We start from the raw sequence: 12,177 nt of genomic DNA on the forward strand, positions 1-12,177 counted from the left end.
TGACTGCTTACATTTGGCAAGGCACTGTGCCAAGCACAACGGATGTGGCCATTGCCCTCCTGACACTTACGACTAATGTCGATAACATTAAAAATTTTAAGAGACAGGCTCTGTTCTAGTATTTTACTTATGTTAATTCATTTATGCTTCCCAATCACCATAGAAGAAAAATACTGTTACCCCATGTTACATTATAGATAGGGAATGGGGAGTTTATTAAAGTTAAGGAGCTTGTCCAAGTTTACAGGACTAGTCGGGGGCTGAGCTGGGATTCAGTCTCAGCCAGTCTGCTGCCACAATCCGTGCTCTAAAACAGGGGTTGGCAAACTACAGTCACTGGTCAAGTCCAGCCCAATGTCTGCTTTTGTAAATAAAGTTTTATTGGAACACACATGTTCTCATTCATTTTCTTGGTGTCTTTGGCAGCTTTCAGGTGATAATAGCAGTCTAGCAGTTGCAGCAGAGACCACATGGCGCACAGACCCTAAAATATTTACTACCTGTCCCTTTGCAGGAAAAGTTTGCCAACTCTTGCTCTAAAACTGCTATGCTTTCTCTGTAGCAGAAAAGACAAGAAGTAAGTAAAATAAATGAAAATAATTTTTTAACGTGCCATGATTCATGAAATGGAGCCCTGTGAAAGAGAATCACTGGAGTGGTGGGGTGTGGTTAGAGGCATCCTCTTTAAAATGTGAGCCCCCAGAGAGGGGACCTCCAAGCTGAGATCTGAAACCTGGGACAGAGCTTCTTGCTGTGGAATTTGTAGGTTATTTAGCTCCCCCAATATCCACTGCCTCTGCTTTGACCTGAACAAAGGATGAGAAAGAAACCAGTCTCCATTCTGGAGTGAAAAGATTTCCTCCCCCTTTCAATGGGAGCCTGGGAGGATTCAGTGAGGGGAATGACAGATGAAAATGTTCAGCACAGTGCTTGGCAACCAGTTGGCACTCAGCAAACAATCCTTTCTTCCCTCGGACTCCCGTCCTTGACACCTGCTGGACCAAAATTGGCCTGCTGCCTGAACTTGCAAAGGTTTATACACCCTGAACACAATGCTTTATGCTTTAAAATGGGCATTGACATTTAATATAGTAAAGTGAGGGTTGGAAGTATGTGTCCTAACTCAGAATAAATTGTTTGGTCCAGCGGATGAATCCCAGGGGAAAAAAATGTCCTAGCTCAGTCATTCCATTTGTGGTTGGGGCACGAATTCCCTTTCTTGATCCAAATGTCCAAGGTTGAGGGCAGAGGGGGGTTGGACAGTAGGGCAAGTGGGTGCAGGATGCTTGCCTTGGCAGTCTTCTGCATGACTTCCTCCAAGACTGTCAGTCTCCATTTTATATGGTACCTTCATCCATCCATTACCAGCATTAAAGTCCTCATCTTTAACCAGGCTCTGAGCCATCAGCTTGACAATGAAAAACTGCTGAGTTTTCCTGCCAAGTATATATCCATATTTTTTTATAGATATAAATCACCTTCAAAGCGACTTCTCCGTTAACCGTTAAGGTTACTATATCTGCCCACCCCTTTTGTTCTTTAGAAAAACACAGACTTTGTGGTTAGACCCAGCATTATGTCCTTGTTCTGTTCGACTAGCTGTGTGACCTTGGGGAAAACTCAACCTCTCTGAGCCTCAGTCTTATCATTTGTAATAATAATACCTATCAATGTCATCCATTTATACAGTATTTGAGTGTCTGTTGTGCGCCAGGCATTGTGCTGGGCTGTGTGGATTTCACAGCAAAGAAGACAGACAAGAACTCAGTCCTTGTGGCTCTTACAGTCTAGTAGAAGGAGTTATTATACTCAAGTAAATAAATACTCAAGATTGTTACAGATGTGATAAATGGTGTGAAGGAGATGGGGTGATGTAATAGAGTGAGCTACTTAAGTGATATTTAGGCAAGACCTGCAGAATGAGAGTGATCAAACCATGGGAAGAGCGGTTAATGGCATCAGGCAGAGGCAATGTGGAACAGAAAGGTCCTGAGATGGGGAAAATATTGTGTTTTAGGAGGGAAGAGAGTAGTCAGCATCCAAGAGGGACAGTGGTACAAGATGAGGTCAGAGAGATGGGTAGAGACCAGCTTACATGGGCCTTATGGGTCATGACAAGGAATTTTAGATTTTATTCTAATTAGACTGAGAAGCCAGTGAAAATGGTTAAGACTTGAACAAGACTCGTGTGTTTAAAAGATCAGTCTGGTTACTACTGCATGGTGATGGGATCATAGGAAGAAAGGGTGAAAGTAGGGAGGCCAGGGTTGTTGTAAGGATTACCTACGATTACAAATGTAAAATAATGCGCACACCCCCTGACACACCTGAGTTGTCTATGAATGTTAGTTAGCTGTTTTTCTGGAAAATCTAAGCCTCTCTTATCTGATACCGTAGACATTAGCTTCATGTGGCTGTTGAGCATTTGAAATGTGACTAGTGCAACCATATTAATGGTTTTATTTCATATTAATTAAATTTAAATTTAAAAACTAGTATTTGACTCATTTGGGAAGTATTTTTGAAAATTTTGGATATATGAATCTACTTTTTTAACTGTAAATTTTATGAAATCTGAGTACAGATTCAAGGGTTTTTAAAAATTAATTAATTAATTAATTTTGGCTGCGTTGGGTCTCTGTTGCTCTGTGCAGGCTTTTCTCTAGTTGCGGTGAGTGGGGGCTACTGTTCGTTGCAATGCACAGGCTTCTCATTGCCATGGCTTCTCCGGTTGTGGAGCATGGGCTCTAGGTGCGTGGGCTTCAATAGTTGTGGCGTGTGGGCTCAGTAGATGTGGCTCGCAGGCTTACTTGCTATGCAGCATGTGGGATCTTCCCAGACCAGGGCTTGAACACGTGTCCCCTGCATTGGCAGGCAGATTCTTAACCACTGCGCCACCAAGGAAGCCCCCTGCTAGAACTTTAAAAATTGCATACATTACCAAGTCCAAGCTTGTACTGCTCACCACACGACAGGCCAGTAAATTGAGAGACGATGTGTTGGGACAAGGAATAGTGACTTTTTTCAGAAAGCCAGCAGACTGAGAAGATGATGGACTAGTGTCCCAAAGAACCATCTTACCTGAGTTTGAATTCAGGCTTCTTTTGTACTAAAAGGGGAGGGGGTGTGGCTAGCTGTTGCAAACTTCTTGATGCCAGAAATCCTTTATTCTTGCAGCTGTCCACATAGATGTGGTTACAATGTTCCTATAAATCTCCAACAAGCCAAATGTTATTCTCTGTTCTTCAACTTTTTAATGGGAAAGTGTTATACCTTTAAAGGTCAGAGCCTTGAGAATGAGCTGTCTGGTCTATTGCAGCCTATAGGCAACATTCTTTGACAAAGATACAGAGCCAGCATGACTAAGCACAGGTGACAGAGCACAAGGGTTAGAGCTAAAGGAATAGATCTAACATGGGGTCAGGTTTGTTCTTCTCTGTTACACATACATGTCTCACATGTATCACTATTGTACATGCTGATCACAGGGAAACAGAAATCTAGAAATTTAAATGCACAGGATGTTAACTCTTGATTATGTCTCCTATCAAGAAATCTCAATTTGAAAATTAGAACTGGGAAAAAATAAAAAGCCATTGCATCCCTTGGAAACACTATAAGAATACAGGATTTACATGTTGATTATATATTTTTATATACATCCCTGACTATTCCTGGATATTGGACCCTGCTTGAGAAAATTCAAGCACCCCAACTCTGGGAGAAGGAGCCCAGGACTTAGAGAATACCAGATTGTAAAGCTTTGTCCCCAGAGCTGGGCTCAGTAGCCTTGTGGTATTAATATATTCACATTGAGCACAAAAAGGACTGAATCAGTCTAGCATAGACTTCAATCTCTAGCTCCAGGGAGCATAGATGCACAGAGCCTCCTAAAGTTTTAGTACAGTGTGTACATAATAAGTCACTGGGAGAGGCAGGAGTGATTTCCATCTCTGCCTGCAGATTCTCCACAAAGCAATTAAAATAAATTTCTTTAATTTAAAATACAGTTAAAGTTTGAACCAGGGTCTGTACAAAGTGTTTTAGGTTCGTTATCCCATTTAAGCTTCATGAAACTTTCTGAGGTAGGTGTTAAGGTGTAGTGACTTGTCCAGGATCATATCACACAGCTGCTAAGAGGAGAGCAGGGATTCAAACCCAGGCATTCTGACACTAAACTTACACTCTTAACCACCACACTGGGCAACAATCCCTTTGCCATGCCAGTGACCCAGAGGAGCACCCTTGAGTATAAGACTCCTTCTCTAGTCTCTTCCATCACTTCTACCCATTGCCAAGACTTGCTTACCCCCTTCGTAGTCCCTGCTCTGGTCCCAGCCCAGAGCTAGCTGGCCCAGACCAACTGGGCAACTCGTTATGATTGAGAGATGGGCAGGTGCCACTAAGAAACCACCCAGCTGCCCCCCCCCCAGGGAGAAAAGCAAAGAGTAAATGATTATTTTGCTACTCTCCAGATTTATTGCTGTACCCACCACAGGGTCTAGTATGCTGCCTAGCATTCATTCATTCATTATTCATTCATTCATGTTCAGCTTCCATTCTTTCAACAAACTTAGGTGCTCAGTCCCTTGCCTGGGGGGGGTGTGTGAATGAAAACTTCACACATATTATCACTATTAATAATATTATTGGTTATCACAAGTATCATTGGTAACACAAGTAATAATTAAATTACTATTACTATTAGTAATTGGTCATAATAGTGGTAATACTATAACACCTTCGTTAATAATGATTACAATAACAGCAAATATTTATTGGGCACTTGCCATGCTAAGTGCTATTAATATTAAAGTATTTTTTTCTATCTTAAGCCCTTCACTTTCTGTGTTTAATTCTTACAACAGTGGTATAAGGAAATTCCAGAAGTCTCAAAATCTTCTTACACAACCCATCAGAGCACTGAGTTACTCAGTGTTTTGACCATAAATTCCTGAAAGAGGATCGTTCGCCCATGTGATAACAGGATGTTCACTGACCCCTTGCAACTGTAAACAAGACAGACATGGTCTTTGTGCTGGGAAAATAACAGAACTGCCCTCTAGATGAAAAACATTTCTTTTCCTTTTCCAGAGGGGTTGTAAGCACAAAAAGACAAAATCTCCATGGTTCCCAGAATTGACTGGTGGACTTGCACCTCCAAAAATGTTTCTTGCTTTATGCTGTCTACCTCAGCAACATCTGACTGCTTATCATTCCCCAGAATGCTCCTAATATTTTCAAGATGTCCTTCAGCCTCTCCAGTTTTTGTCCTCTTAAGGAATTATTCCTCTTTCAACAGACTAACTCAAATATCTTATTAGTGAAGATCTACCAAGCTGGTCCAACTCGATGTTTGTTCTTCTTGATGTTAAAAGGAGAGAATGGATTGCTTCTTCCTTTAGGCTCAGTAGTGCCTTTATTCCCCCCCTTCCCCTCCCCCACTAGCCTGTGAGTTCCTTGGGATGGGGGAGGGCAGGGACTGTTTCTTATTAGGTTTCTGGTACACAGCTATTGTCACAAGCCCTGTCACATATTATTATTGTCTCTCACATTAATTAAATATTATGTGCCAAGTCCTGTGGGTCCTTGTCTTCTAGATAATATTATTTCTTTCTGCCAAAAAACTAAAGAGGGAGGAACCATTGTTACCCATCCCAATTTTTATGTATGAGGTAAATTTATATATTAAGCTTAGAAGCATTAAGTAATTTGTCCCAATGTCACACAGCTAGTCAAGTGGCAGAGCCAGAATTAGAATTCAAATAATCAAATATTCTATCTAAAGCATTTTTCACAGCATGTAGCACCTAATAAGCACATAATCAATCAAGGTTAGCTACTGGAATTATTGTCCAAAGTTGCACAGCTAGTAAAGAAGCTGACATTGTAATGCATTTATTTAACTTATTTACTTATTTAGTTTGCTCTAAAATTTATAGCCTTTCTACCACACCAGAATTTATTAACAGGACTTCTTAAAGATCATAAGACCTAACCACTTACCTTTCTATAGTTCTTGCTGTATTTAGAAAATTAAGAAATATTAAAAGGTTTCCAAAATTCTGATATATTTTTAATGTTTACTTTCAGTATATTAAAGCTTTTGATTTACACAAAAATATAACTGTATGCATAACCTCATTTAGACATAAATTGAATAAATAGATTTGATATCCTTCAGGAAAAGGTCCCTCCCAGCTATCTCTGCAATAGATTCTGTGAATTATAGAAAACTAACTAATACCCTGCTGTTCTTGCTGGTAACATGTCTGGCTACCTTAAGGGATATCTCAATTCTGTATTCCTAGTGGGCAATGCTTGGGGTCTAATAAACATTCAGTAAACATTTCTTGAATGAATGTATAGGCCAACAGTTCACTTCTGGTTCCAGGACCGCTTAACACTCTCGAATATTATTTTTTTTAATGGTTAAAATGGTAGATTTATGTTATGTATATTTTATCACATTTGAAAACAAATGCTTACAACACAGCACTTTCTATATGCCAGGCACTGTTCTCACTTCTTTGCAAACGTTAACTCATTTAATATCCACAACCCTATGAGGTGGGTTCTGTTATTATTCTTGTCATCATCATTATCCTTGCCCAGCGTCCACAGCTGGCAAGCAGCAGAACTGAGACACACAGTCTAGCATTCCAGCTTCCTCACCTCACTCTTGACCAGTTCGAATATTATTGAGGACCACGAAAAGCTTTTGTTTATGTGAGTTATACCTATCAATATTTACTAGTAGAAATGAAAACATTCTAATGTTAATTTGTCAATTAAGATAACAATTCACCCATTATATGCAACATAAATAATCTTTTTATAGATACTATGTTTTCCAAAACAAAAAAATATATATAGTGAGAAGAGTGGCATTGTTTTACATTTTTGCAAACCTCTGGCTTAATAGAAGACATCTGGAGTCTCATCACTCCTGCGTTCAGTTCATTGCACTATCACAGGACACATAACCTTTGGAAAAATCCATTGTACGTTCATGAAAGAAGGAGTATGGAAAAGGCAGATAACAACTTAGTATTATTGTCAACACTGTTTTGATCCAGCGGTAGACCCCTTGAAAGACACACTTTGAGAAACATAAGAGGGACAACTTTATTTCTGGACAAGGTTCATGCTACTATACACAGCATAGCTGACATGAAAGAGGTCATATCGGAGGCGTAAAAGGAACACCATAGAAACAGCCTTTCTCTTTTCCTTTTTTTCCTGCAGTGCGTAGTAGCGCGAACTCTTGCCGTAACCCAAGACGGCAACCGTCGCTCATAGTTAAGCCCGTACAATGACGTCACACAGCGACAGCAACGCCCAGTCACCCTGAGATTTTACTACATTTCCCAGGATGCTTTGCCAACAGCGACGCTATTGGTCAGCGCCGACGGAAGGGCATCTGACTGAGCGGAAGTAGAGGATCTCAGAGGCGAAGAAGGTGAGGACGAGAGGAGCTGGGAAGCTGTGAGTAGCCCCAAGGGTCTCTTTTCTTGGCGGTGAGGGACACAGCTACGGGACGAGCCTTTGGGAAGGGTGGGGTGGCCCTCCTTAACTCTGAGGCCTCAAACCCCTGTGTTCTTCCACTAGACCTAGGAGCGGGGAGAAACAAAACGTTGCTGTGGAGGCAAAGTCTCCGTAATAAAGTCGTGCTGTTTTAAGTTTTCTTGGGACGAGCTGGAGCGAATTCGGGTTCTTGTCGCAACACAAGGGTCGTTGGCGTGATTTTACTGCGACCAGAGGGGCGGCAGTGCTGACGATCTGACTCAGCTTCTACAGCACTGGTTCTCAATTGGCTGCACGTGAGAATCACCTGGGCTGCCTTTTTAAAGATACAGATGCCCTGGCTCCACGCCAGAGCAACAAATCAGAATCTGTGGAGTATAAGATCTGGGCAGCAGAACTTGCTAAAGCGTCCCGGGTGTTAACGTTGTGCAGGCACGGTTGAGAACCAAGCTTTTCGTGGCTGATTCTGACCCCCTTAGGAATGCTGATTAGGACCACCTGAGCCAGGGCCTCCCATTATAACGTGCGTTGACTCTAACACACGCATGTGGGGGAAGTTGATGATTATTCTTTTGGCACGGATTGTATTTTTAGCTCCACCAGAAACTTATTTTTGAGCTTCGTTTGGTGGTGCTGGAAAGACAGGCCATAGTTCCTTATTTACGACCTGGCTATTCGTTCTGAATAAAAATTAGAGACGCTTCATTTTTCTTGCCATTGTTTTCGCTTCTGCCTATTTTTTGCTACCCCGACAAACTGGGAGCAGTGGAAAGTGGAAGAATCGCATTAAAATCCGTGTGTCGTTGCTTATAAGAAGTTCTGAAAAGGGTATCAGTTAAAATTACATTTGGCATTATTTATTGGCATATGATAACCTTTATATATGAATATAAATGAATTAATTCCAGTGAAAGGAAGTTAGGGTGTGATTTGGGCTTTGATGCAGAAGTTTGTTTAGGTGTGATAGGTAGGATTTGTTAGATAGATACCATTACCTAACATGTTTTCTCTTTCCCAGAGTTTCAGCTTCACCTCCCTCACTGATTCAGCATGGGGGAGGAGTCAGAAAACTGTAAGGTTCCAGAGGATCTGTTCAATGGTTTGAAAGTAACAGAGCTCCCGGAAGCAGAGCGTGTTGACCCTCCAGTGTCTAATGCCAAAGATCACCATTCCCAGAGCAAGCTGCTCAGGGATGTTGAGGCCCATCCCCAGGAGGACCAAGGAGAAGAGGAGTGCTTTCATGATGCAAGTGCCTCATTTGAGAAGGAGGAGCCAGGTGTGGACAAGGTCGAGAACAAACCTGATCATGATGTGAATTCCTCTGAACTAGATGAAGAATACCTAATGGAACTGGAAAAAAACATGCCAGATGAAGAGAAAAAGGTAACTATTTTGTTTATTGTGCATGATCTGCCATGTAAGCTGCTTTTTAAAGTGAATAAATGTGACTGATGCTCTAACATAGACTGCTTCATTTGTGGTAAAGAGTGACTTGCCCATCTGTATGTTTATTGTTTTAGTAGTGATGGATCTGAGATAAATCAGTGGCATGGTGGGGCAGCATTGAGTGTGTCTGCTTAGCAAAGAAATTTCCTTTTTTTCCTGTGAACTTTGAGTTCTTTTTTTTTTTTTCTGCTTTCAGAAGTTTATCATTTCATCAACATTTGAAATTATGAAAGAAAAACTATGAACTCCTGAAGTAATGGAATATTACATAACATTTGACCATTTGACCTTGCCTGTGTTCATATCCCACTCTGCCGTTTAGTACCTGAGTAACCAGAGTAGTCTTAAAACTCTTTATGCCTTTTCCCTCATCTATAAAATGATGCAAATAAAAATAATATCTATCTCATAGATTTGTTTTTGTGACTAGATATTAATAATGTATTTATGACAGCCCTAACATATTGCAGATTCGTAGATAAGTTTTTGCTCTTAGTAGTTATCTCATCTGTATCCTTCATTTTATAGTGAAGGAAAGCAAGGTTCAAAGATATCTGATCATAAATAATTGGAACAAAATTCAGGTGCCCTAAATTTTAGGTCTTTACTTTTTCAGTACCATGCAACGCATACCTAATTAATTAATTCAGATTCAGAGTAAAAGAATATTTTTTTTTAAACATCTTTATTGGAGTATAACTGTTTTACAATAGTGTGTTAGTTTTTCCTTTACAACAAAGTGAATCAGTTATACATATACATATGTTCCCATATCTCTTCCCTCTTGCATCACCCTCTCTCCCACCCTCCCTATCCCACCCCTCTAGGTGGTCACAAAGCACAGAGGTGATCTCCCTGTGCTATGTGGCAGCTTCCCACTAGCTATCTAATTTACATTTGGTAGTGTATATATGTCCCTGCCACTCTCCCACTTCATCACAGCCCACCCTTCCCCCTCCCCATATCCTCAAGTCCATGCTCTAGTAAGTCTGTGTTTTATTCCTGTCCTACCACTAATCTCTTCATGACATTTTTTTTTCTTAGATTCCATATATATGTGTTAGCATACGGTATTTGTTTTTCTCCTTCTGACTTACTTCACTCTGTATGACAGACTCCAGGTCCATCCACCTTATTATAAATAACTCAGTTTCATTTCTTTTTATGGCTGAGTAATATTCCATTGTATATATGTGCCACATCTTCTTTATCCATTCACCTGTTGATGGACACTTAGGTTGCTTCCATGTCCTGGCTATTGTAAATAGAGCCGCAATGAACATTTTGGCACATGACTGTTTTTGAATTATGGTTTTCTCAGGGTATATGCCCAGTAGTGGGATTGCTGGGTCGTATGGTAGTTCTATTTGTAGTTTTTTAAGGAACCTCCATACTGTTCTCCATAGTGGCTGTATCAACTTACATTCCCACCAGCAGTGCAAGAGGGTTCCCTTTTCTCCACACCCTCTCCAGCATTTATTGTTTCTAGAGTTTTTGATGATGGCCAATCTAACTGGTGTGAGATGATATCTCATTGTAGTTTTGATTTGCATTTCTCTAATGATTAATGATGTTGAGCATTCTTTCATGTGTTTGTTAGCAATCTGTATATCTTCTTTGGAGAAATGTCTATTTAGTTCTTCCCATTTTTGGATTGGGTTGTTTGTTTTTTTGTTATTGAGCTGCATGAGTTGCTTATAAATTTTGGATATTAATCCTTTGTCAGTTGCTTCATTTGCAAATATTTTCTCCCATTCTGAGGGTTGTCTTTTGGTCTTGTTTATAGTATCTTTTGCTGTGCAAAAGCTTTTAAGTTTTATTAGGTCCCATTTGTTTATTTTTGTTTTGATTTCCATTTCTCTAGGAGATGGGTCAAAAAGGATCTTGCTGTGATTGATGTCATAGAGTGTTCTGCCTATGTTTTCCTCTAAGAGTTTGATAGTGTCTGGCCTTACATTTAGGTCTTTAACCCATTTTGAGTTTATTTTTGTGTGTGGTGTTAGGGAGTGTTCTAATTTCATACTTTTACATGTTGCTGTCCAGTTTTCCCAGCACCACTTATTGAAGAGGCTGTCTTTTCTCCACTGTATATCCTTCCCTCCTTTATCAAAGATAAGGTGACCATATGTGTGTGGGTTTATCTCTGGGCTTTCTATCCTATTCCATTGATCTATATTTCTGTTTTTGTGCCAGTACCATACTGTCTTGATTACTGTAGCCTTGTAGTAGAGTCTGAAGTCAGGGAGCCTAATTCCTCCAGCTCCATTTTTCGTTCTCAAGATTGCTTTGGCTATTCGGGGTCTTTTGTGTTTCCATACAAATTGTGAAATTCTTTTTTCTAGTTCTGTAAAAAATGCCAGTGGTAATTTGATAGGGATAGCATTGAATCTGTAGATTGCTTTGGGTAGTAGAGTCATTTTCACAATGTTGATTCTTCCAATCCAAGAACATGGTCTATTTCTCCACCTATTTGTATCATCTTTAATTTCTTTCATCAGTGTCTTATAGTTTTCTGCATACAAGTCTTTTGTCTCCTTAGGTAGGTTTATTCCTAGATATTTTATTCTTTTTGTTGCAATGGTATATGGGAGTGTTTTCTTAATTTCACTCTCAGATTTTTCATCATTAGTGTATAAGAATGCCAGAGATTTCTGTGCATTAATTTTGTATCCTGCAACTTTACCAAATTCATTGATTAGCTCTAGTAGTTTTCTGGTAGCATCCTTAGGATTCTCTATGTATAGATCATGTCATCTGCAAACAGTGATAGCTTTACTTCTTCTTTTCCTATTTGGATTCCTTTTATTTCTTTTTCTTCTCTGATTGCTGTGGCTAGAACTTCCAAAACTATATTGAATAAGAGTGGTGAGAGTGGGCAACCTTGTCTTGTTCCTGATCTTAGTGGAAATGGTTTCAGTTTTTCACCATTGAGAACGATGCTAGCTGTGGGTTTGTCATATATGGCCTTTGTTATGTTGAGGAAAGTTCCCTGTATGGCTACTTTCTGCAGGGTTTTTATCATAAATGAGTGTTGAATTTTGTCAAAAGCTTTCTCTGCATCTATTGAGATGATCATATGGTTTTTCTCTTTCAGTTTGTTGATATGGTGTATCACGTTGATTGATTTGCGTATATTGAAGAATCCTTGCATTCCTGGAATAAACCCCACTTGATCATGGTGTATGATCCTTTTAATGTGCTGTT

General features: G+C 40.0%; 1 protein-coding gene across 3 annotated transcripts in view; it reads left to right on the plus strand.

Moving 5' to 3' along the window:
- The window catches only part of TTC1 (tetratricopeptide repeat domain 1), a 79,920-nt gene that overhangs the window by 12,681 nt on the left and 55,062 nt on the right, over positions 1-12,177 (plus strand). For 2 of the 3 annotated variants that reach the window (XM_067032256.1, XM_067032257.1), the window contains 2 exons: positions 7,249-7,462; positions 8,546-8,910. In XM_067032256.1, the coding sequence (XP_066888357.1) occupies positions 8,578-8,910 (333 nt within the window). In that variant the 5' untranslated portion in view covers positions 7,249-7,462; positions 8,546-8,577. Of the gene's footprint in view, positions 1-7,248; positions 7,489-8,545; positions 8,911-12,177 lie in introns of all 3 variants that reach the window. The other variant, XM_059062690.2, reaches the window with a different exon arrangement.

This window comes from Kogia breviceps, chromosome 4 (assembly GCF_026419965.1).
Source record: "Kogia breviceps isolate mKogBre1 chromosome 4, mKogBre1 haplotype 1, whole genome shotgun sequence".
NCBI classification, from domain to species: domain Eukaryota; kingdom Metazoa; phylum Chordata; class Mammalia; order Artiodactyla; family Physeteridae; genus Kogia; species Kogia breviceps.